The sequence below is a fragment of the Triturus cristatus genome, chromosome 9 (assembly GCF_964204655.1).
Source record: "Triturus cristatus chromosome 9, aTriCri1.1, whole genome shotgun sequence".
NCBI lineage: Eukaryota > Metazoa > Chordata > Amphibia > Caudata > Salamandridae > Triturus > Triturus cristatus.
In genome coordinates, this window is record NC_140592.1 from 1214273135 (window position 1) to 1214299916 (window position 26782).

General features: G+C 49.8%; 1 protein-coding gene across 16 annotated transcripts in view; it reads right to left on the reverse strand.

Annotated features, from left to right (window-relative positions):
* The window catches only part of RBM25 (RNA binding motif protein 25), a 341694-nt gene that overhangs the window by 79099 nt on the left and 235813 nt on the right, over positions 1–26782 (reverse strand). For all 16 annotated transcript variants that reach the window (XM_085627262.1, XM_085627263.1, XM_085627259.1 and 13 more), the window contains 3 exons: positions 19780–20038; positions 7005–7094; positions 6848–6921 (listed from right to left, as the gene is read on the reverse strand). In XM_085627262.1, coding sequence (XP_085483388.1) covers positions 6848–6921; positions 7005–7094; positions 19780–20038 — 423 coding nt within the window. The remainder of the gene's footprint in view (positions 1–6847; positions 6922–7004; positions 7095–19779; positions 20039–26782) is intronic.

The following is a 26782-nucleotide window of genomic DNA, read 5'->3' on the forward strand; positions in this document are numbered from 1 at the left end:
CCCTATGCCCGTGGTGTGGGCACATGAGCCCTGTGCCTCTACAGTACCCAGGTCCATTCCTGGGCACTGTAAGTGCAGTGCTGCCATTTAAGAGTACATGGTGCTGAGAGCTCGTCAAACACGAACTCCACAGCACCATAATGGCAACACTGAAGACTGAGACGTTTGGTATCAAACTTCTCAGCACATTAAACCCGCACTGATGCCAGTGTGGGATTTAATGTACAAAGCACTACAGAGGCCATCTTAAAGATGTCCCCTGACATGTTGCTGGACCCCTGGGTGGAGAGCCCCCGCTCTCTGGGGCCAGAAACAATACACATCCTGGGCGAGGTGCTAGGTCTCCTCCCCCAGGATGGGCAGGGGGAAGCTTCAAAGGCCTTTGTGAGCTTCTCCAGGCCACTTGCTGTACCCAGCAACTGGCCACCACCGGTTCTGACCCCACTCTGGCAGGAAGACTGGCCGGAAACCCCAAGTAAGGACAGGGGATGTGCCAGCCTCTGCCAACCCCACCCCTCAGGTGGGGGAGGCGAGGTGAAGCACATCTCCGGGCTCTCACCATCTTGAAGATGGGAAGCCCTGCCCAATCAGGACTAGGCTACTGCCCCACTCCCACAGGAGTGTGGCAGGATAGGCGGTGTACCCACCCCAGAGCAGGGACCCATTGGTCCCTGCCCTTTACCTACCTGTAACGCCCCTAAATCTAGTAGTTAGGGGCACCCTGAACCTTCCTTCGATTCCAAAAAAGCAAAGAACAAGAAGAAAAAAGACCTGCCGTGCAGCTGCTAAGAAGAGGAAGACACCAACTGCTTTGGCCCCAGCCCTACCGACCTGTCGACCTTCGAACCTGCTCCTGCTAAATCCCGGCACCTCCTGTGGCCAGCAACATAACAAACCCCGGAGGACCTGGCTACCTTGTGACTGAGCATCTGGGACTCCTATGAGCAGTGGCTCTGTTCAAAATAAGTTTCTAACCCCTGGCATCAGCCCGGAACCGCAAACCCTGCACACTCTGCACCCTCCAAGCCTGGCCTGTGCCGGAGTGGACAAAGACCACGAGGACGGCCCCACGGCAACTGTGACCCCGAATCTGGCACCCAAGGACCCACCTCGACGCTCCTGGTGACGCTTGCAGCCTCAGAACCAGGGACCCCCCCCCCACGCGATCAACAGAGGTTAAGATTTCCTGACATCAAAAGGCACCCCTGCACCCGGCGCCCTGCGGCCCCGTGCCAGCCTCCTGGGTACCTACCTATCCTCCAACTACCCAACTTACCTCTCGAAGTGGTGGTGGCACCCGAAGAATCTTCGTTCCCGAGCTTGCAGCCTTTGTTCGTCCTCGAGCTTTCCCACTCAAATCCATTGAGCGCATGAAGGCTCAAAAGCACCCTGCACCCAGCCGCCCGAGTGGCCCTGGCAGTGCAACTTCTACTCCTACCTACTCCCCCATTGGTCATGAGCAAGTGACCAGGAGCCCAACTCCCACAGCTGCGTGGCCTGCTAGTCAGCAGTCACCAACCAAGGCCCCCCTGCCTCCCGTAGGATAACATTGGGCCTAACTCACTCTGCACCCAGCCGCCGCAGTGCCGCTGAGGGTGTAACAACTGTACCAACCTGGTCCTGGGAGACCCCGGAGTCTGTGCCCAGAACCTTAACTCTGCCAGTCGAGTACTTACCCAAAAGCCACTTTTCTTCCATAGGGTAACATTGAATGGTTTATTCTGAAATTTGTGTGTCGATTCCGCTGGAGCCCCATGCTCCTCTTCATCGCTGGAGAAACCCATGTCCCTCATGGAAGGTTTCTTCAACGGCTGAGACATTGTGGCGTAGTGGACCGGTCTTTGGTTTTGGCGTGTCCCGAGCGTTTTTGGCTGGAACGCTGCGCAGGCCTCGCATTCCTGGTCTTGATGGTCCTTCGGCAGGCACAGGTTGCACACGTCGTGTGGGTCGCGCTGTGCGTACTTGTGGTGGCACTTGGGGCAGAATTTGAAAGGGGTATTCTCCATGACCCCTATCTCGCCATTTGTGGACCCGATTGGTCCTTTGGTATTGAAACGGATGCCATGCTCCTGTCTACAGGTGTGGCGTCGATCGTTCGGTTTTCCTTCGATGATCAGTCTTTTAAGTCTTTTCTGGGAAAAACGAAAAACGTTCAGAGCTTCCCATCTTGCTTCCAGACCCAACGGTGGAAAAAAGAATCTGAAGATGGCCACCACGCACGTTTACCTCTAGGATACAGTCTGACGTCACTCAGGGGACGTACCTGCCACCAAATGGTGGTTGACAGCGACCAAAACAAAAAAATAAAGAACAAGCATTGGCATAGCCAAAAGGTCTTGCTTCTGGAACATTTTAAGTGTTTAACCATGCAACAGTTAACGTTGTTGCACCAAGGATATTGTGCTGCATATCTAATACTTATAAGGTCCCAAAAGCGAGAACTATTGGCTATTCCAATGCTTGTTTCAATAGATGTCGTTGGTGCTCTTGCCACACAGGTTTCCAGTTCCAGTGTAATGCTTGCACTGGCATGTTGGTAATTCTTCACATTTTTATAAACCGTGTTACTGCTCCGAGGTCTCAGCCTACAAGATTTGTATAACTGGTGTGCATCCATCCATCCACTCACTCATTCATCTAACTATTAACTGATTATCACTTTCGAACTCCCCCTTCCACACAAACACAGACGAACACGCTAATCATTGAAGAATGACTCCGTTCTAAACTAAGCAGACCTACTGGCTTTACCAGTGCTTGCTTTGTTCGTATATAGTCTTATAAACCAGCTCTTAAAGCATGGGCTTGACCAACCACTTGGGGTGTTACTTATTCTGATTTATCCCGAAATGCTTCCTAGGTGTACGTTCCCGTTTAAACAACCTACATTTGTGATCCTTGCCTTATCTTAAATGCTGCATATGTAAAAGTGAGTCTGAATTGGATCACTGAGTGCCTCGGGTTGCTTGGGGCTACATCGAAGGCTTTTTTACTTGGGATTGCATCCCTCTGTGCAGCTGTAATTGAGTAGCTCCACTAAAGGGAACATTAGAACTGGAGTGGACGTGGTTAACGGACAGCACAACAACGAATAACCAACCTTTGAATGTACAACAAAAAATACACCCGCACAACCACTGGGATTCACAGGCCTCCCTGTCACCAGGACACCACGTATGCGGTGTGGACATTCTTATAATTATTTAATTCTGAGAGTAACTCTTCAGCGAGCTAAAGGAACGCAGACTCCTGACGAATTAAATAAAACAGGATGTTCTAGGACAGGGAGAGTCGTGACCTTGCGACAAGGAATTGTATGGTAACACAAACCGTATTTTGGCCGCAGTTGCAGAAATAATTTCTAATGTTTGGACTACTCCCGGTCCGTAGCAGTAAACCGTATCATCGAGGCTTGGACGATCTGAGAGGCTAGAACAGGGACTTTCAGTTGCATTGTGTGCTGAGCATCATTGAAAACCATGGAATATATAACCACTCACTCTAGTCTTGCTGCAGTGAGTGAAGGCGAGGCATCAGCCATGCGGCCATTGGAGTGCCAGTATTTGAACACAAGTGTGCACTAAAAATACAATAATAATAATGGCACAGTGTGGGCAATGAGGATACAAACAATGGCACAAGGTGGGAAACTTAAAAGCTACGACACGAGATACAAACAACCTGGGGGACAGCGCAATAGCGAGTACAGGAAAGAGGGCAGAGCGGCTTGAAGAAGTAAACAAGTGGGGGGGGGGGGGGGGCGAGAGTGCATGTGCGCGTGTTAAGCAGCATCTCTTTGCTCTTTTTCAAAGCACACACTCCTGCAAGCTGTATGCTGCCAGCCACAAGCACAAGTATTTGCTTGGAAAAACCTGTACGACGGCTAAAGGACTCTTATGCAGCACATGCGCGCAGCATAGGCGAGACCTGAAAACAGACAATTCCGGACCCAACCACTAGATGGCGGAATAAAGAATCCAGAAAAGGATTCACGCTACAAAAGTGTCCTTTTTGCTTGGTTGACCCAACGTTTTGCCAAACTGCTGATGTACTTTGAGTGAGCCCTGGGCTCCTGCCAAACAGGTACCCAGGGCCTATGTTCTTTCCCTAAAACTGCATTAAGACAAAACCCAATTGTCACTCTTTGGCCACAGGTCAGTCCCTTATAAATGGTACAATAGGTACCAACGGCACTGTGGCCAGGGAAGGCCTCTAAGGGCGGCAGAACTTATTGTGCCACACTTAGAGGCCCTGTACCTTTGCGTGCACACACCGCAAATTGGAGGCTGCGTGTTTTGGTGCAGAACATAGTGAAGAGTCGACATGGCACATCCCTTTGTGCCATGCCTACAACCCACTGCCCTGGCATAGGTCAGCCACCCTTCTAGCTGGGTGCACTATACCAGTGGTGAGGGTACAGGTGCATGAGACATTGTAATCGCAGTAATGCCACTATGAGTATATGGTGCTTGGAGTTTGTCATTTCAAACTCCACACCACCATAATGGCTTTACTGGCTCCTGTTGCAGCGATGAAGATCCCAGAGCCAGAGATGGAGGTGGAGTAGCTGACTTCGGCAATGGTTGAGGCAACGCATCTCTCAGAAGCCAGTGGAGTCACTGCCCACTGAGCCTGAGTCTCCCCCGGTGTAGGAGTCGGATCTCATTCCTGCAATGCCGCCTGGGACTCTGGTACACTGACTATGGAATCACATCCTTCGAAGAGAGAGACAGAGCCATGGCAACACTTCTTAGAAGGCCTCAAACTATGTGGAGTTGGTGACTTGGAGCGGGTCGGAGACCTCCAGCGACCCCTCCACTGCTTTGTGGCCTTGGCCATGAATAACTTGGGCTCCCTCTCCTTCACGCCTTCGGATTCATGCACTTAATCGAGGTGAATGTCCCATCATGACCCGAAGAGAGCCACAATCAACAGTCTTCAGGGGTGTCAGTGATGGACCTTTGGCCCTCACATTCTCTACATGGCTTAAAACCAGACTTCCTATGAGTAGTCATCTTCGACTGCTACAAAGTGGTGACAACAGCAACAAAAACTCCCAGAAATGGAGAGCCTGGGAAAAAAAGGTTACGAGTCGACGGAGCATTGGCGTAATTCAAAAGGTGAGTAATCCACAAAACTAGTTTTGATTGAGCAAGATGAAGAGGTAGGGAAGAATGACATACTTGTCATGTAATAAGCAACAAAGTAACAGCAAGGAAGGTGAATGAAGGTGGATGTGAGGCAGCAATTAAAGATCTGGAGAGAAAGCAAAAAAATGCCAGAATGTACAATACAAAAAGCACTCCAATGTTGTTAACAGTAGATATCTATTGATCCATAGTAGTCAACAGAGGGTGGAGCAGCAAGACCTAAAATACAGAATGCATGGGGGAGCAATAAGAGGTTAATGAGAAAGCAAAGTAAAAGGTTGTGGTGGGAACAGCTTAAATGCAGATTTTGTTAAAGGCAAGCAGTGCCAGTGGGATATAACTAGCAAGCAGAGAGGAGTACCGGAATGGACAGAAAAGCTGAAAGGGTGGGAGAGAAAGGAATGCATTTTTGGAGGGAAGCAAGCAACAGCACACAGGGTGAGTGAGTTACAAGTTGGCGAGAAAGCAATACGGACAGCACAGCATATGAGGAAAAAATAATGTGGAGATGAAAAAGAACGTATTCCCTGGAGTGGTAAAGCAAAAAGAACAAGCATTGGCATAGCCAATAGGTCTCGCCTTTGGGACCTTATAAGTGTTTAGCCATGCAACAGTTGCATAACTAAATACTTATAAGGTCCCAAAAGCGAGACCTATTGGCTATGCCAAGCGGCCGTGCGGCTGCGAAAGTGATCTTGATCAAACATCAAAGCGGCTGTGAAAGTGAAAGTAATCGCGGCGCGCGAGCCCGCGCACATGCACTGTAGCTCTAGGCTGGCCTGGTAGCACTTTTTGGCGCCCTCTCAATAAGTCTCACCAGACCAGCGCATGCGCTGGGTCAGGCGAGACCTAAAAAGGTTGTCCTCAATTGTAAGCAGTGAAAGGATAAAAGTTATCAAATCAAAATGATAATGAAGAGACTATGATCTACGGAAAGGACAGAAAGAAGAGGCGAGAAAGCCATTAGATATAAAGCAAGGAAATACGATTGATAAAAAAGCCAATCAGGTGATAAGTAATGAGGATAGCCCAATCATATTGTTAACAGTGGTACTATCCACAATAGTCAACCATCCAGATAAAAGTTGTGCGCAGGGGAGTCCCACAAAAGGGATGAGAAAAACGTAACCTTTAAAAAGTGACACGGTGAACCTTTAAGAAGCATTTTTGAAATGTAGCTATATGAAAAATCTTACTTTTTAAAAGGATAATAACACTTATAGACTGTAGGGCGTATCCCACTGGTCAGTAACATGGAAGTAGATCTCAATTTACCAGACGTTTGCTCCAAAAATGCTTACTGACCAGGCAGCCATAAGTTTGCGATTCATGACCTCTTAGGTGCTGGTGGATATTTCATAGATGAGAACCTGTTAGGTGATCGCATCGAACAGCCTTAACTCCTTCCTTCAGAGCTTCATCCTTCACCCTGATCTGTGAAATGTACACCTATTGCTTGTGAAATCAACTATGCTCAAATACTTCAACTTATTCTAAGGCACTATTTCTCCTTGGTCATCACAACTAAACATGCATATAAACTGATTGATGCAAGAGCAATATACCTACAACTTAGCTGGATAAACTGCGCAAGTTTGAATGAGCAGCATCTGCATAAATAGTCTGCAGAATAAATGCAATACTACTTAAAGGCTTAAATCACCTGCATAATCTAAAGTTAAATACTTTCCACAGACCTGTAATATTTGGGATCATCTCGGTCGTCGTCATAATCTTCCAAAAACTCTTTTAACCTTTTTGCTTCTTTTGCCTTTAAAAATGGAAAAAATCCTGTTAGACATCCAATATTTTCTGTACACACAGTTAATATCCTTAACAGATCACAGTTCTTACGATTTCTCTACGTCTTTCCTCCTCCCGTTCAGCTTCTTTTTCATACTCTCTGCCTTTCTTCCGCTCTCTGATTTCCCAGTTTTTAAGACGCTGAAATAAATCCATGAACATACATTAAGATTAAAGGAAGATCAATGAAGTTAATATCAGGTCAGGCCTGTTGGATGTGCCATTCCCAACACTACAAATTAAGTTTGACACAGAGTTGCAGTAACAAGCTGAACCAACAAAAGTAACCCACTTCTCAACAAGGGCAGAAATGCTGGTAATGTTCACATTTTTTTGATGTGCCACAGCTCAAACACTTTCTTCTTAAACCTAGTAGTGAATCTAGAACAACCAGGGCAATTTGTTGGTGATAAAAATATGATACACATTTATATGCTCAGGATAAAAAGTCAAATGAGACTAGTAAAACTGTGCACGGCCAATATGGAACTTTTAAATGCCTCCGGTCTGGTAATCAATGTCTAGATTTTCAGGACTAGTGCAAATGTAATATTTGGGCATTTAAGTAAACTATATAGCAGAAATACTAATTGTGCACTGTTCATGTTTTGATGCAAAGACCTAAGACTACAGAGACATTTTAATACGGATTCCTTAAACTATCTATAGGTGAATATCTAAGCTATTTGCAGGATACCGCAAAAACATAATGCAACATAGCATGTAAAGAAATTAGCTCAGTAGAAATGTACTTAGAAAAAGGTTGATAAAATGTTCAATTAAGAATGAACCTATGTATTTAAATGTCACTGCAAAGAACAAAAACCACTACCTAGCTTTCTCACCAGTATGATCAAAGGGGAATATAGGATGGTTTCAGGTACCTGGCACAGCCTCCCTTCATGTTTTCCTACTGGTAGAGGGGAAAAAGCACTGCAGGGATGGTGTTTGAAGTAGATGTATAGGTGAGACATGTTCCTCACTGGCTGCACAGATTCCTTCTGCGTGTTGGCTTTCCAGTTTTCCAATTGCAGAAACAGGGAAGCGGGCCAAGATGGGGTAACAGTATTAGGGACCAAGGAGTGCTGCACACTGGAATTGCTCTCTTTTCCTCTGCATTGCAAAAGCACACTAAAAATACATTATGAAGCTAACTAAAGGCACAAACAAATGCACGCAGAGTCGCTATGCAGTAACTACAATGGTTACTTTAATGTGGTTTGGTAATACACTATGTAGGAAGCTAGAATTTTGCTGCAGTTGCCCCCTCCACACTTTTTGCCCCATTTTTGACTACCAGATGTTTGTTTTCAACTCCGACAGTGCACAGAGGCCAGGTGTTTTGGAAGGAACTGTAGCACAAATCATCCTATGGGTCAGTAGGCAACCAATTTCAACATTACGTATAGGGAGAAACAGGAAAACCATAGATTTTCAAATTAAAAGGAATATGCTACTTACCAGTATGCATCTGTTCTTGGCATGTAGAGCTGCAGATCTACAAACTTTTGCATAGATCGCCATCTGGGGTTGGGCCCGGATGTTTGCAGTTTGTTTTTCCTCTTGGAAAGTCTTTGGAAGGCACGAGGTCGGTGACTCCTCCTTTGGATCGTATTGCGCATGGGCTTCGGCTCCATCCTCCGATTGTTTTTCGCCAGCAGGGAAAGATGGAGCGTAGTAACAACAGTGAAGAAACCCATGTGTGTTGTATCTAAATAAGATAGACTGGAACAGATACAGGTAGCCGGGGAGGCGGGTGGGCGTGTGTAGATCTGCAGCTCTACATGCCAAGAACAGATGCATACTGGTAAGTAGCATATTCCGTTGAGGCATATGAGCTGCAGATTACACACTTTTGCATAGACTATATAGCAGTTGCCAACCTTAGCGGCGACCACCGGTATCTGTTGCAGTGGTTTGAAATAGTGTTTTTAGTACAGCCTGGCCCACACTAGCCTGTTGCTTGGTTTGCACATCTACAAAATAGTGTTTAGTGAATGTGTGCGGTGTTGACCATGTAGCTGCTTTGCCTAGAAAATCCATGGAAGCCCCTATCTTCAGTGTAGAAGGGGGAACGGAAAGCGTTAGTTTTGCTTTGTGGTAGCAAATCTGGATGCATTTTGCAATCCACCTAGCTATCCCTGATTTTGAGATGGGGTTGCCCTTGTGTGGTGGAGAGAAAGAGACAAAAGTTGTTTGGTCTTTCTGAAAGGTTGTGTTCTTTGGATATAGTAAAGCAAGGCTAGTTTGACATCTAGAGTGTGCAGAGCCCTTTCTGCAACGGTCTGAGGTTGCGAGAAAAATACTGGTAATTCTACAGATTGGTTTAGGTGAAAAGGGGAAATGACGTTAGGTAGGAATTTTTGGTTGGTACGGAGAACATCCTTGTTCTGGTGCATTTGAAGATAAGGTTCTTGTATGGTAAGTGCTTGTATCTCACTGACCCTTCTAAGGGAAGTGATGGCTACAAGGAAAGCTGTTTTCCATGTGAGGAATTGCAGTTCACATTTATGCAAATGTTCGAAGGGAGGCCCCATCAGCCTTGTGAGAACTATATTTAAGTTCCAGACAGGTGAGGGTGGTACTCTGGGGTGAATTATTCTTTTGAGGCCTTCCATGAAGGCTTTAATGGCAGGTACTCTGAAAAGTGATAGGTGCTGCCTGTTTTGTAAGTAAGCTGCAACTGCTGCGAGGTGTAGCCGAATGGAGGTATAGGCTACATTACACCTTTGTAGGTGGATTAAGTAGCATATGATGTGTTGTATAGACACGTCTAGAGGATCGATTGGGTTGTTATGGCAAACAACAAATCTTTTCCACTTGGCAGCGTAGCAGGCTCTAGTGGTAGGGCGTCTAGCTTCTCTGATGATGTTCATACAGTCAGGGGGAAGGTATAGGTACTCGAATTCTAGGATTTCAGGAGCCAGATCGCAAGGTTGAGCTGAGCTGGGTCCGGGTGCCTGATCTCTCCATGGTTCTGGGTTAGGAGGCATGATGAGAGGTGTAGCTTTTGGTGTGGTACTACCGAGAGTTCCAGCAGCGTGGTGTACCACGGTTGTCTGGCCCACGTTGGAGCTACTAGGATCAGTGTGCGGGAGTGCTGTTGTAGCTTTCGCACCACTGACGGAATGAGTGGGAGAGGCGGAAAAGCGTACGCAAATTTGCCTGACCAGTTCATCCATATCGTATTTCCTTTGGGCAATGGGTGTGGGTATCTGGCGGCGAAGCTTGGGCATTTTGTGTTTTCGTGGGTGGCGAAGAGGTCTATCTGTGGATGCCCCCACATTTGAAAGAACGGATGAAGACCCTGTGGGTGAAGTTCCCACTCGTGGATCTGTTGAGTCTGTCTGCTGAGCAGATCTGCCATGGTGTTTTGGACTCCTGGGACATGTTGAGCTAGAAGAAAGATTTTGTGGGGAATTGCCCACCTCCATATGCTCTGTGCTAATTGAGAGCTGTGGAGAGTGTGTGCCGCCTTGTTTTTGAATATAATACATGGCAGTCATGTTGTCTGTGCGAATGAGGACTGCCTTGCCTGAAATCCGTGGTTGAAAGGATTTCAGGGCTAGAAAGATTGCTAGTAACTCCAGATGGTTGATATGGAGTAACTTTTGTTGCAGCGTCCATGTGCCCTGCACTGTGAGGTGTAATAGATGAGCACCCCAGCCGGAGAGCGATACGTCCGTTGTTAGTATTATTTGGGGAACCGGGTCCAGGAAAGGTCGACCTTTGGAAAGGTTTGTGGTGTTCCACCACTGCAGAGAGCGATGGGTGCGACCGTCTACCAACACCAGATCTGTCAGTTGCCCCTGGGCCTTGTTCCATTGGCGCGCTAAGCACTCTTGGAGTGGACGCATCTGGAGTCTTGCATTTTCATAGTGCCTCACGCAAGAGGCCATCATCCCTATCAGTTGCATAAACACTCGTGCAGGAAGGGAGTGTTGAAGTACGAATTTTTGTCGCAAAGCCTGAATGCTTGCAATCCTGGCCGGATTGGGGTAGGCTATTGCTTTTGAGGTGTCTATGGTGGCACCGAGGTATTGTTTTATGGGGAATGGTGTTAGCTGGGACTTTTGGTGGTTCACCGTGAAGACTAGTTGGTGAAGTAGTTGGATTGTGGTAGCGGTGTGGTGTACACATTGGTTGTATGAAGTGGCTTTTATCAGCCAATTGTCCAAGTATGGGAAGCCGTGAATGTGCTGTCTTCTGAGGTGTGCCGCCACCACGGCTAGGCACTTGGTGAATACCCGTGGTGCTGTTGTGACTCCGAATGGGAGCACTTTTAATTGGTAGTGTTGTCCGTCCTCTACAAATCTGAGGTACTTTGTGAGCATGGTGTACTGGAATGTGGAAGTCTTTCAACTCCAGTGTGGTGAGAAAGTCGTTCTGGGAGAAGAGCGGAAGTACCTGCTGAAGCGTTACCATGTGAAAATGATCTGAATGTATGTATGTGTTTAGGGGCCGGAGATCTAGAATAGGTCGTAGTCTCGCCCCTTTTTGGTATTAGAAAATATGGGGAGTAAACCCCCAAATTTTGTTGATTGACAGGACCGTATTCAATTGCCTGTTTTTGTAGGAGGCAGATTAACTCCTGCATTAGCAATGTGGAATGTTCTTGTGACATTGGGCGTTGCCTGGGTGGAATGTTGGGGGGGGGGGGGGGGGGGGTAGATGAACAAGTTACTTACCTTCGGTAACGATGTATCTGTAAGAAACATTAGTTAGATTCCTCACCTTAGAATATCCCCAGGCATCAGACTGGATCCGGAAGATTTTCCGTCAGCAATACCCCTTGCGCGTCGCTAGGCGTCGTCTGCGGCTCCGCGTCCGTCGTCGGCGTCGTGCGCCGGAATGACGTTGGAGGAGTACTTAGACGCCGCCCTCGCGTGCGGACGTCAGTTCTTGTACATAGCTTTCCGCGCCAGGAACGCAGAGCCATGCAAAGACCGACACTGGTGCCAAAAATAAAATCTAGGGGCCTGAAAAGGACAACCTTAACCCTAGATGTCAGTTCGCAGAACGGGGAGGATGGGTGGGTCGGTGAGGAATCTAACTAACTAATGTTTCTTACAGATATATCGTTACCGAAGGTAAGTAACTTGTTCATCTGAAAGAAACACGTTAGTTAGATTCCTCACCTTAGGATAGATACCCAAGCAATACCATCCCCGGTGGTGGGTCTGCGAACCAAGATCACACCAGAAAGTCCTGGAGGACAGTACGGCCAAAGAAGCCATCCCTCCGGACTTGGCTGTCAAGGCAATAATGCCTGGCAAACCTGTGTAGCGAAGCCCACGTCGCCGCCTGACAGATGTCCTGCAAAGGGACACCCCGTCCCAAAGCAGTAGTAGCCGCTGTGGCCCGAGTAGAATGGGCGCGCAGCCCAACAGGAGGGTCCTTTTTTGCCAAGGAATAACAAATTTTGATGCACAAAACGACCCACCGAGAGATGGTCCGTTTGTGCACAGCTTTCCCCTTCTTAGCACCCACGTATCCAACAAAAAGTTGGTCGTTTACCCGGAACTGCTTCGTGCGGTCCAGATAAAAGGAGAGCGCACGTTTTGGGTCCAGACGGTGGAGCCTCTCTTCCTCTTTGGAAGGATGCGGAGGCGGAAAGAAGGTGGGCAAGGTGACAGACTGCCCCAGATGAAAGGGGGTCACCACTTTCGGTAGAAAGGAAGGACGAGGACGAAGGACAGCCTTGGCCGGATGAACAGAAAGAAAAGGAGGCTTTGATGATAAAGCCTGGAGCTCACTCACCCGTCTAGCCGAGGTGATGGCTACCAGAAAAGCAGTCTTAAGCGTCAGCAGACGAAGAGGACAATTATGAAGAGGCTCAAAGGGAGCGCACATTAGAAATGTGAGAACAAGATTGAAGTCCCACTGAGGCATTACAAAAGGGACAGGAGGGAACGTGTGAGTAATGCCTTTTAGAAAGCGTGTAACTACAGGGGACTTGAAAAGAGAAGGCTGATCAGGAAGCCGCAAGAAGGCAGAGATGGCAGCAAGATAACCTTTCAAGGTGCCCAGGGCAGAGCCCTGCCGGGCCAAAGAAAGAAGAAAGAGGAGAACCTCAGAAAGAGGGGCGGAAAGGGGATCCACAGCCTTTGCTGTGCACCATGCCACAAATTTGTTCCACCGGCAGGCGTATACAGTCTTTGTGGAGGGACGCCTGGCTGCCAGAATGATATCACAGACTTCAGGAGGCAAGTCAAATGGCATCAACTGCCGCCGCTCAATCTCCACGCATGGAGGTGGAGGCTGGACAGGTTCGGGTGGAGGACCGTCCCCTACTGCTGCGACAGAAGATCCTCCCGAAGGGGCAGACGTATCGGAGGATCGGTCAACATACTGAGTAGCTCGGGATACCAGTACCTTCGTGCCCAATCCGGAGCCACCAAGATGACTTGGGCCCGGTCGTGCCTGATCTTCTTCAGTACTCTGGGCAGAAGTGGTATAGGCGGAAAGGCGTACAACAGACCGCAACTCCACTCGTGACGAAAAGCGTCGCCGAGCGAGTGCCGCCTTGGAAATTCCAACGCGCAGAACTGCTGACATTGCGCGTTCTCTTCGGTGGCCAATAGATTTAACCAAGGCTCTCCCCACTGCTGAAAGAGACCTTGCGCCACTTGGGAGTTCAGACGCCATTCGTGATCCATCATGCACCGGCGGCTGAGTTCGTCTGCTCTGGCGTTCAGAGAGCCCGCCAGATGTTGAACCACTAGGGTGACGCCCTGGTGTTCCAGCCATGTCCAGAGGCGCAGAGCCTCCTGACAAAGGGTCCACGACCCCACCCCGCCTTGTTGGTTGCAATACCACATGGCGGTGGTGTTGTCCGTGAACACCTGCACGACACTTCCCCCTGACAGAGGGAAGGAAGGCTTTCAGTGCAAGTCGGATCGCTCTCAACTCCAACAGGTTGATGTGGAGGCGAGACTCTGCCGGAGACCAGAGGCCTCTGATCTCCGCCTCTCCCATATGGCCACCCCATCCCAGGAGGGACGCATCCGTCACTACGACATGCTCCGGTTGGGGAAGGGAGAGGCTCTTGCCCGTGACCCAATCGCGGTCCGTGAGCCACCACTGCAACTGCTGTGCAGTGCCCTCCGAGATCAAGACATGGTCGGACAGGTTGCCGTGATGCTTGGCCCACTGAAACTTCAGGTCCCACTGCAAAGCCCGCATGCGCCGCCTGGCGTGATGCACTAGTAGGATGCAGGAGGCCATCAGCCCCAGAAGCTGCAACACTAGCCTGACCGAAACCCAGGATAGAGGCCGAAAGATGGGAATCAGGGCCTGAATATCCCGGACCCGCTGTTCCGGTGGATGGACCCGGAACTGCGCCGAATCGAGAACCGCTCCGATGAAGAGGAGCTTCTGAGAGGGACTCAGGTGTGACTTCGGCACGTTGATGGAAAACCCCAGCAAATGCAGGAGATCCGCCGTAGTCTGGAGGTGGGAGACGACTGCCTGGGGCGAGCCCGCCTTCAACAACCAGTCGTCGAGATAGGTGAAGACTGGAACCTCTGATCTGCGCAGATGAGCTGCGACCACCGCCATCACTTTCGTGAACACCCGAGGGGCACTGGTGAGGCCGAAGGGGAGCACGGTAAACTGAAAGTGCTCTTGGCCCACCGTGAACCGCAGGTAATGCCGGTGGGCCGGCAGGACGGGGGTGTGGAAATATGCGTCCTTCAAGTCCAACGCTACCATCCAGTCTCCAGGGTCTAGGGCAGCTAGAACCTGAGCCAAAGTTAACATCTTGAACCTTTCCTTCCGGAGGAAGGCATTGACGTTCCGGAGGTCCAAGATAGGGCGTAGGCCCCCTTTGCCCTTCTTGGGAACCAGAAAGTAGTGGGAATAACAACCACGACCTACTTCTGGGCTCGGAACGCGCTCGACGGCCCCCTTGGCCTAGAGGGCCGAAACTTCCTCGTGGAGAAGATTCAAATTATCCCCCCGAGATACGGTGGTGCTGCGGTGGCATGGCTGGAGGGGTCGTCTCGAAGGGGAGGGAGTAGCCCCTTCGGACGATTTGCAGCACCCACCTGTCCGATGTGATGGACCGCCAGTGGAGCAGGTGATGGCGAACTCTGCCGCCCACTGGCGTGGAATGGGCCTGAAAGCTCGGACTAGGAAGGCTTTGAGGCGGATGCTGCCGGGGTGCATGTGGGCTGACCGCGTCGTCCTCCAGAACCGCCTCGGCGGAAACCACGTCCGCGCGCAGGTTGTTTCTGCGGCTGGTGGCTAGGCGTACGTGAGGAGGCACCCCTTCCTTGGAAAGGGGCGAAAAGCGGAAGTTTGCGACCGCGGGGCCGAGAGGCCCAAGGACTTGGCCGTAGCCCGGGAGTCCTTAAAGCGATTCAGCGCACTGTCCGCTTTCTCACCAAAAAGGCGAGTGCCATCAAAGGGCATGTCCATGAGAGTGCTCTGGACATCACCCGAAAAGGACGTGGACCGCAGCCAGGCGTGACGTCTAAGCGCCACCGTGGTAGAAATCGCCCTACCCAGCGAGTCCGTAGTGTCAAGCCCACATCGGATAGCATGTCGTGCTGCATCCCTCCCATCGGCCAGAGCCTGGGTAAGTCGTGTCTGGACCTCCTCCGGACACAGGGGCAGCACGTCCTCCACTGTATCCCACAGAGAGTGGGAGTAACGGTCCAAGAGACAGGCGGTGTTCAAAGCAGGCCCAAACTAAGGGAGGAGAACAGCTTTTGCCAAACTGTTCCAGTCTCTTGGAATCCCGGTCCGGCGGGGCGGTCGGGAAGGAGGATTGGGAGGTAGAGGCCTGGATAACCAGGCTCTCGGGGGTAGGGTGTTGGTACAGAAAACTGGGGTCGCCCGGAGCAGGGCAGTGGCGCCTGGCGACGTTCCTGTCCACAGGAGGGACTGTGGAGGGCTTGGACCAGGTGCCCTGCAGAACGTCAATGAGGGCCTCATTGAATTGCAGCAGAGGCTCAGTGGAGCTTGCTGCAGACTGAAGCACCTCAGTGAGGACGTTAGTCCTCAAAGCCACGGCAGGTAGCTCGAGCCCAAGGGCTGCGGCCACCTTGCGCAGCACCACAGAGAAAGCAGCACCCTCCTCCGAAACCACAGTCGGAGGAGAGATGAATCCAGTGTCTGGAGAGGTATCCAGACCACTGGCCTCCCCCAGTTCATCTGCCCAGTCCTGTGACAGCTGAGCCTGAACGGCCATAGGATCCTCGGATCCCTCCCATTCGCCCCCGTCATCCGATTCGTGGTATGCAGGAGGAAGGATCGGAGCCGGGCGATAGACATAATATGTCTCCAGCGGCGCCGAACGCGGCATCCATCGACGCAGTAACGGCGCCGGGCCCGGAGTGGGGCTGAACCGGGGCTAGACGCCGAGCAGAGCCGGCGTCGGGGGTGGTACCGTGTCGACGCCGGCGGAGGAGGCGTGACGAGGTCGACCGGCGTCGGCGGGGACTCGGGAACGGGTCCCTCGGGCACTTGCGGCGTCGAGGCCGGAGCTGTCGACGGTGCCGGAGCCGCCGGCAGGCAAGGTTGCCCAGTCGGGTTTGCGGGGCCCGAAGGCGCGCCAGCGGGCATCGACGGCGGAGCCAGGTTCCTCATGGCTTCGACTTACCCGAAGACTTGGAGTCGAGACAAGGATCAAAAAAGTTATTCAAAAAAGACTAAAAGGGGTAGCTCTCCCGGATCTGCGCTTACTGGCGCGGAAAAAAGAAGAACTGACATCAGCGCGCGAGGGCGGCGTCTAAGTACTCAGACGACGTCATTCCGGCGCACGACGCCGACGACGGACGCGGAGCCGCAGACGACGCCTAGCGACGCGCAAGGGGTATTGCTGACGAAAAATCTTCCGGATCCAGTCTGACGCCTGGGGATATTCTAAGGTGAGGAATCTAACTAACGTGTTTCTTTCAGATGTTAATTCCAGGCAGTATCCTGACCGAATTATTTGGGTCACCCATTTGTCTGAGGTGATGGTCTCCCAGATATGAAGGAAATTTGTGAGTCTGCCCCCGACTGGAGAGGAATGGTCTGGGGGAGAGCGGGGGGAAGTCATTGGGTAGTAGGTGTGGCAGAACGGGCGTTATTTGTTTTGCCTCTGCCCTTGTTGTTGTTACCCCTGTAGCCGGCTCTTTGGTAACCTTTTGTAAAGGTGGTCTGAGTAGGGGACTTGTACGATGTAGACGCTGTGTCTGAGGAGTAGCCTCTGGATGCACACCGAAAGGATAAGCGGCGAAAGGAGCGTCAGGGCGGGTGAGACTTTAAGGCCCCCATGGATTTTGCTGTATCCGTGTCTTTTCATCTTTTCTAAGGCCTCATCCACCTTTGGCCCAAAGAGATGTTCCTGGTCAAAGGGATGGTTAAGGATGGAGGCTTGTACTTCTGGTTTGAACCCAGATACCCTTAACCAAGCATGACGATGGAGAAGGACACTGGTGTTAATGGCCCTGGAGGCTGTGTCTGCTGCGTGTAGGGCACAACGTATAGAGGTGTTTGTGATTGTTTTACCCTCTTGAATCAACTTGTTGGCTTTACTTTTATATTTTTCAGGGAGATGTTGCATTATGCTCTCTAATTCGTCATAATGAGCCATGTCATATCTGGCCAGCAGTGCCTGAGTGTTTGCTATACGCCATATGTTGGCGGCCTGGGATGCTGTGGGTTTGCCTGAAGCATCTAGTAATTTTGATTCCTTGTCAGGTGGTGGTGCATCACCTGACGCTTGAGAGTTTGCCCTTTTACGTGCCATAGAGACCACTAAGGAATCTAGTGGCGCTGGTCCTCTAATGTAAGAGGGATCTGAGGGAGCAGATTTGTACTTCTTTTCGATACGTGGGTTAAGGACCCTGGCTCTAACTGGGTCTTTAAAAACTTCTGCCGCATACTTTACCACCCCTTTGAGCATGGGCAGTATGGAGGTGGACCTCTGTGTAGTATCGAATGTGTCTAGTAGGACATCTTCCTCCACAGGGTCATTATGCATGTCCACCCCATGATAATGTGCTGCTCTTTGCAGAAGATGGTTAAACCCTAGTGAATCTTCTGGTGGAGATGGTCTAGAAGGGTAAATATCGTCTTGTGGGACGTTGGGGATATCTGGTATATGATAATCGTGCCATGGATCTGGAGATCCTGTAGGGGTGAGGTCTTGTGGCACATCCCCTGTATCATAATATGGGTCCCCATGATCATCATCGTCTGGAGATGGAGTAGGAGAACGATGAGGTGGGGGTGGAGAGGGTGGAGGTGGGGAAGGAGGAGGAGGTGGAGGAGGAGGGGAAGGTATTCTGAATGGAGAGGTAGCAGAGTCCTTCCTCTTTGGAGGTGGAGGAGGCTTCTCCAAATGTCTTAGTAGAGAGCGTCAAATGTCCAGTTTTTGGATCCTTGGTAAGAGTTTTTTGAAAGGGATCTGGTGTTAATAACTGGTGAGGTAATTTGGTCCGTCGGGCCGATGATTTTTTAGGTTTTTCTGTGCCAGTTTAATGTTTAGAACCCGGCTTGGGACCCTCCGGTCTCTTGGTCAGCGCCGAGATGGGCTTCGGCTTGGAAGTGTCTGTCGGTGGCCTTGTGTGGTTTGGTCAGCACCGAAGATGGCGTCGGTGCCGAAGGGCTGGGTTTCGACCCCAAGGGTTTCGGTGCGGAGCTCGGTGTTGAGGTGGAGGCAGTCTTCTTTTTCGGTGCCGAAGTGTGTTTCTCGGCACCGCTGGCAGGCTGGCTCGCGCCCAAGCCGCCGGAAGGCTTACTTGGCTTCTTCACCGGGCCCGAAGGTGGGGTGTGTGAAGCAGTGTCTCTGGTCTTGCCTAGGGCCAGAGGCGAAGGCGTGACCGAAGCCTTTTTGGGTGTGGGAGGGGGTAGATTGGTACTCACGACTCTCTGCGCCGGGGTGATGTCCTCCACATCTGACTCGTCTGCCTCGGAAGCGCTGACTAGGTCCTCTTCGGTACGATGATGTTCCGGATAGTCGATGTCGTCTCCGAAGATGTCGACTGGAATGGACGTCGAGGAGTGTGCCATGTTCCTTCTGGCTCTTCAGTCCCGAATAGTCTTTTTGGATCGGAAAGACATACAGGCCGGACAGTCTCGAGCCTCGTGTTCCGGGGAGAGGCAAAGGTTGCATACCTCATGAAGATCGGTGTGGGCAAATTTGGACCCACATTGAGGGCACTTTTTAAATGGAGTTCTTTCCATGAGCCGGGACCGGAGCCTGGGTAGGCCCGAAGGCTGCAGTCGACGACTGGAACCGAAGGTTTGTGTCGATGAGAAGGCGTGTTGATTGAAGAGATAGTGATCGAAACAATACAGCGATTGGGGTGAGGATTGCGCGTCAACCGTCTCACTGGAAGCGGTTAGGAACCAGAGCGCGAAGATCACATCCGAGCCCGATGGCGGAAAAAAACAATCTGAGAATGGAGCCGAAGCCCATGCGCAATACGATCCAAAGGAGGAGTCACCGACCTCGTGACTTCCAAAGACTTTCCAAGAGGAAAAACAAACTGCAAACATCCGGGCCGAACACCAGATGGCGATCTATGCAAAAGTGTGTAATCTGCAGCTCCTATGCCTCGAACACACATTACCAATCAAGCAATCGGTGGAGGAACTCACTACTGCATCATGATCACGAGGCCACAGGGAAAATAAAATTTAAAATGCTCTGTTAGGAGCTAGAATCTGGATACAGATGTCGCAATGAGTCTGTATGAATCAATTAAATGTATGCATTGTTGCTTTAACACGGACACCCTCATTTAACTAGCTGCCCATTTTCGGTAACAGTTTAAGCTCTGCAGTGAAAATTTTGTTGCAAACAAGTGTACACAAAAGTCACACCTACCTCCTGATAAGCAGCTTCCTTCTCGCGGAGTTTTCGCTCCAACTTTCTACGTTCATATGCATCTTCTTCATCTTCCTCTCGGTCCCTTTTCTTTTCTTTCTCCCTATCCCTGTCCCTATCGCGGTCACGTTCACGTTCTCTTTCACGTTCCCGTTCTCTTTCTCTCTCCCTCTCCCTCTCCCGTTCTCTCTCCCTTTCTCGTTCACGCTCTCGTTCACGTTCTAAGATGCGTTCACGCTCTCGGTCTCTGCTTTTCTCCCTGCACAAATACAAAAGCAAAAGTTACTTAATGTTCTGCATTTATTTTTAATGATCTTAACTATGATGAGCAAGAGTGAACAATTTAACAATTCCAAATGATCAATAGGATAGGATTCATTTATCGCAAAACTTCAAATTAACCTTATGTGCATCAAGAACCCACAATAACGTTGAGCACAAGACAAGGATATTGTTAGATCTAGCCTAATCAGAAAACATTCAGTCCCTTTATAAGCATAACAGGGAATGTCCACAAATCAGTAATTCACATCTCATGAATAAATACAATTCAAGTATTTCTCAATGATAATTGCTTAGATGTCTACATTAACTCTAGACCACTGTGTGAGAAAGTGGCTCTGTATATACTGTTCCCAAATAGGTACAGGGTGTACAGAGTCCACAGTCCCCAGAGGTTTGGCAGAGGCTAAAGTTAGATATAACCTTACTCTCTAAAGAGGTAGCTTGATCGAGCAGTAAAAGAGGACAGTGTAAAGCATTTGTTGTACACACTCAGTCAGCAAATGGTCTCACACACTCAATAACTGAACTCTAGGCCAATGGTTTATATATAAAAAATATATGCTTGTTTTATTTTAGAACCAACAATTGGAATTAAAATATACTTTCTCAGAATGAGATGCTTTATATGGAATATGCTACTTACCAGTATGCATCTGGCTCTGCATCTCTAAATGCCAAGAACACACACTTAGGATAGCAGATCGCCATCTGGTGTTGGGCTCGGATGCTGGTTGTTGTCTTCGGAAGAAGTCTTTGGTCACGAGATAGGCGACTCCTCCCTTGGACTACAGTGCGCATGGGCATCCACTCCATCCTCAGATTGTTTTTCGCCATGATGGGAAATGATGGAGTTTGTAAAAATAAAGAAAGGATGTCCATGTGTAATGTCGAAGTAAGACTATGCTGGAACAGATAGAGGTCCCGGGGAGGTGGGTGGGCATGTGTGGCTCTGCAGCTCTACATGCCAAGAACAGATGCATACTGGTAAGTAGCATATTCCGTTCGAGGCATATGAGCTGCAGATCACACACTTAGGATAGACTATATAGCAGTGGCTCCCCTAGCGGTGGTCACCTGTATCAGTTGCAGCAGTTTGGAATAAAGTTTTAAGGACAGCCTGACCCACAGACGCTTGTTTGGCTTGCACGTCAACACAGTAGTGTTTAGTGAAGGTGTGTGTTGTAGACCATGTGGCTGCCTTACAAATATCTAAGGGAATATTTCCTAGGAATGCCATGGAAGCCCCTATTTTGCGTGTGGAATGTGCTCTAGGGGGAACTGTTCGAGTGCGTTTAGCCTTGTGGCAGCATATTTGGATACATTTAACTATCCACCTGGCTATTCCGGATTTGGAAATGGGGTTGCCTTTATGTGGTGGAGAGAAAGCAACAAACAATTGTATGGTTTTGCGGAATGGTTTGGTTCTGTCAATGTAGTAAAGTAGGGTTCTTTTAATGTCTAAGGTATGAAGAGCTCTTTCAGCTACAGAGTCTGGATTTGGGAAGAACACTGGTAGCTCGACGGATTGGTTAAGATGGAACGGAGAAATGACTTTGGGTAGGAACTTAGGATTTGTTCTAAGAACCACTTTGTTACGGTGTAGCTGTAGGAATGGTTCTTTTATGGTTAAAGCCTGGATCTCACTTACCCTTCTAAGGGATGGGATAGCAATAAGGAACGCTACGTCCATGTAAGGAACTGTAGTTCGCATTTATGCAGAGAATCAAATGGGGGACCCATGAGCCTTGTGAGAACAATATTTAGGTTCCACACTGGAGAGGGTGGTAATCTGGGAGGAATAATCCTTTTAAGACCTTCCATGAAGGCTTTGATCGCTGGTACTTTAAATAATGACAAGTGTTGTCGATTTTGTAAGTAGGCTGCTAATTCTGCTAGGTGAAGACGTATGGATGAGTACGCTAAATTACATCTTTGCAAGTGTAGTAAGTAGCAAATGATGTTCTGGATGGATGCATCCAGTGGACGTATATCATGGTTAGTGCAGTAAATGGCAAATCTTTTCCATTTTGCAGCGTAGCAGGCTCTAGTAGTAGGTCGTCTGGCCTCTTTTATAATATTCATGCAGTCTGGTGGTAGGTTGAGGTAACCTAACTCTAGGACTTCAGGAGCCAGATCGCTAGGTTCAGTTGATGTGGATCTGGGTGTCTGATTTCTCCATGGTTCTGGGTTAATAAGGACGGGGAGATGCGCAGTTTTTGGTGTGGAACTAGAGAGAGTTCCAGCAGTGTTGTGAACCAGGGTTGACGCGCCCATGTGGGAGCTATTAGTATCAGCTTGAGAGACTGTTGCCTGAGTTTGCGTACCACGAATGGAATGAGTGGGAGAGGCGGAAAAACGTACGCAAATCTGCCTGACCAGTTCATCCATATTGCATTGCCCTTCGACTGTGGGTGGGGAAACCTGGCAGCGAAGGTTGGGCATTTTGCGTTTGTGTGTGGCGAACAGGTCTATGTCTGGTTGGCCCCATTTTTGGAAGAATGGGAGTAGGACTTGTAGGTGTAGTTCCCATTCGTGGATCTGTTGAGTTTGTCGACTCAACAGGTTGGCAATCTGATTGTGAACTCCTGGAAGGTGTTCTGCTAACAGGTATATGTTCTGGGGAATGGCCCATCTCCAAATGTTCTGTGCGAGCTGGGACAGCTGGAGAGAATGTGTGCCTCCTTGTTTTTGTATGTAATACACGGCTGTCATGTTGTCCGTTGTTCTGGAGATGTAATTGGAATGATTTTAGTGCTAGGAATACTGCCAGTAGCTCCAGGTAATTGATATGGAGCCCTTTCTGTTGAGTGGTCCATGTGCCCCGAGTGGTGTGTGTTAGGAGATGGGCTCCCCATCCTGTGAGAGATGCGTTGGTTGTCAGCACTATCTGTGGAAGAGGCTCTAAGAACGGCCGGCCTTTGGACAGGTTTATGGTGTTCCACCATTTTAGAGAGTGATGTGAGCGGCTGTCCACCAACACCAGATCTGCTAGTTGTCCGTGAGCCTGATTGCACTAACATGCTAGACGCTTTGGAGGTATTTATGGTGGCTCCCAGATATTGATGGATGTGGGAGGGTTGGAGATGAGATTTGGGATAGTTTATTGTGAATCCCAAGTTGTGTAAGATTTGAATAGTTTGGTGAGTGTGTAGGATGCACTTGTTGAATTAATTGGCTTTTATGAGCCAATCGTCTAGATATGGGAAGACATGAATTTGTCGTCTTCTGAGATGCGCTGCTACTACTGCTAGGCATTTGGTGAATACTCTGGGCGCAGTTGTTACCCCGAATGGAAGGACTGTAAACGGATAGTGTAGTCCGTCCACCACAAATCTTACTTCCTGTGAGCAGGATGCACGGGGATGTGAAAATAGGCGTCCTTGAGGTCTAATGTGGCAAGGAAATCGCCTTGCTGTAGTAGTGGGAGTACTTATTGAAGAGTGATCATATGGAAATGATCTGAGTTTATATACTGATTTAGGAGTCTGAGGTCCAGTATTGGTCTGAGCGTCTCGTCCTTTTTGGGGATTAGGAAGTACAGTGAGTATACTCCTGTACCCGGATGTTGTAAGGGAACTGGTTCTATTGCGTGTTTTTGCAGCAATGAGAGCACCTCTTGTTTGAGGAGCGTAAGATGGTCTGGTGACATATAGCGTTGCTTGGGTAGAATGTGTGGGGGGGTAGTGGTGAGTTCCAGGCAGTAACCATAATGGATAATTTGTCTTACCCACCTGTCTGTTGTGATGGAGTTCCAGACAGGTAGGAACTGTTTGAGTCTTCCCCCGACTGGAGTGAAATAGTCTGGGTGAGTGGAGGAAAGTCACTGTTTTGTGGCGGGAGAGGTTGAGTGTTGGTACTGCCTCGACCTCGTCCCTTGGTGTTGTTTGCTCTCTGTCCTTCCCTCGTAGGTGGATTGCCAGCAGGTCTATCTTGAGAGGTATGGCCCATCTCCAAATCTCCTGTGCCAGAGTGGAAAGGGGGAACGACTGTGTCCCACCCTGTTTGTTGATATAAAACATGGTTGTGGTGTTGTCCGTTTGAATCAACACTCTGGTTGTACAGGTGCTTCTGGAATGCCTTCAGGGCTAGTAGGACAGTCTTCAATTCCAGGTAATTGATATGTCTGACCGCATCTGCCGGAGCCCACAGACCCCTCACTCTGAGTTTGTCCATGTGTGCTCCCCATCCCCCTTGAGATGCGTCCGTGGTGATGGTCACAGTTGGGTTTGGTGGTGCCAGGCTTTTTCCTGTAGTTATGTTGTCCCTGTTCCACCAAGTTCTCTTCCTGCACTGCGTGCGTAACAACCACTAGATCTTCCCAACTTCCGCTCGCTTGTGACCATTGCTGTTGTAGCCATTCTTGGAATGGTCTCATGTGAAGTCGTACATTTGGGACCAGGTGGATACATGACGCCATCATCCCCATGATCTTGCTCACTGTTAGAACTCGCCCCTTCTGGTAGAGGCGCGTTTCCTTCAGTAGGGCTGCTGCTCTCCTGTCACTGGGCACGACCGTTCTGTTTATGGTGTTGATCTTTGCTCCCAGGAAAATCTTCACCTGTTCTGGCTTCATTGATGACTTCCCCCAGTGTATCGAGAACCCCAGGTTCGTCAGTGTCTTTGTCACCCGTGCTGCGTGTTTCTCGCACTTCTCGTGGGTGATTGCTTTGATCAGCCAGTCGTCTAGGTAAGGGTACATATGAATCCCCTTCCTTCGTAGGTATGCTGCGACTGCCGACAGGCCTTTCGTGAATACCCTTGGTGCTGATTTCAGGCCGAAGGCCAGGGTCGTGAATTGGTAATGATCCTGATTGATGCTGAATCTTAGACTTTTGTGCCTTCTGTTTATTGGGATGTGCAGGTAGGCATCTTTGAGATCCACGGTGGACATGAAGTCTCCGTCCCTTATTTGGGGCAGCACCTCCTGTAGTGATGTCATTTTGAACTTCTTTGTTCTGATGAATTTGTTTAGGTATCGCAGGTCCAGGATGGGTCTGAGATTTCAGTCTACTTTCGGTACCACGAAGTAGTTAGAGTAGACCCCTTTGTTCCTTTCCTTGTAAGGCACTGGCTCGATGGCTCTCTTTTCGAGCAGCTTCAGTGTTTCCTCTCTGAGTTGAGCAAGCTCTTGACCTGAGCGTTGCCTTTTTTTTGGTTTTCTGTTTGGAGGCGTTTCCTCCAAGTCCACGCAGTAACCATGTTGCATGACGTTCAGTATCCACTTTTCTGTGGTTATACGTTGCCATTCCTGTAGGTAGAGTCCCAGTCTTCCGCCTACCGGTGTTGGATGCTCGTAGGCGATCGGGTCTCGTCCCCCCCCTGTTCTTGCATTGCGCCTCACCCCTGGGGGTATGTTGGGGGTGAGCGTCCCCATGCGTGCCGAGTCACTTAGATGAGGGTTGGTCACCCCCTCGTCTCCTTTGGCCACGTCCGTTTCCCCTCCCGCGAAAGGACTGGCCCCGAGGCTGGTACTGCCAGTTTTGTTTTTGCTGACCTTGCTGGCTGTGACTGTCACCCTGCTGTCCTTGCTGGAACGTCTGGTGCGACGCTCCCTGCTGGTTACCTCCTCTACCGTAGGGTCTCCTAGTTGGAGTGCCTCTTCTCATCCCCCTGAACTGTAGGGCCCCCATGGACCTCGCCGTCTCGTTCTCTTTCTTCAGCTGGGTGAGCTTTTCGTCCACTGTTGCCCCGAATAGCGTTTCCCCGTTGAAAGGAGTGTTTAGTATGTTGCTCTGCACCTCCTGTTTGAATCCAGAGATTCTCAGCCAGGCCTGTCTTCGTTCGGTGATCCCTATGGCCATCAGCCTGCTTGAAGTTTCCGCCCCGTCCAATGCAGTCTTAATGCATGAGTTGGCTATATTTTTACCTTCTTCCACAAGGTGGGAGGCTCTTTGGCGGTACTCTTCAGGGAGGTGTTTGACTAGTTGCCCCATCTCGTCCCAGTGCTGGTACTGGTGTCGATTGAGAAGCGCATTGGAGTTCGCCATGCGCCAGTGCATTGTGGCGTTCCTTTCGACCTTCCTCCCAGTGAGGTCCATCCTCCTGCTTTCCTTATCGGGGGTGGCCCCGAGGTCGCTGGCACGTTGGCCGTTTTCCTGGCCGTGGAAGCGCTGATGGAGTCGGCCGTGACCGTTCCCTTGATGTAAGGCGGGTCCAGGGAGGAGTGCTTGTACTTCTCCGTCCTGGGCGTGATGGACCGGCATGTTGCTGGTTCCTTAAAGGCCTCCTTTCCTTGGTTCATTATACTTTGGAGCATGGGAAGGAACTGGCTCCTCGTCTGAATGGGGAGCAGAGTCTCGAGAAGGGAATCAGCTTTCGGTTTCTCCTCGTCCAGTTTTTCCCCAAAGGCTGCTGCAGCACTCCTGACGACCATATTGTACACCCCGATGTCGTCGGGCGGCGAAGGCCTCGAAGGATACGTGTCCACGGGCTCTTCGGGATTTTCGGCATCTATGTCTTGCCATTCCAGCTCGTGAGTGGTTGATGGCGCCGAGCCGTAGAACGACTGCTGGTAGTCTTCGCCTTCATAGTAGGGGCCTTCTTCCTCCTCCTCAGGATCTCTCGGCAGCCCTTCGGCGTCTAATTCGTCCTGTTCCTCGATCTCTACAACGTCAGTCGACGGAGTCGTTGGAATTCTGAATTGTTTCATCTTGGCGTCGAACTCCTTCTTCCTCTGAAGGATGCTCTCCATCTCCGCCTCGAGCCTTCTCTTCTTTTT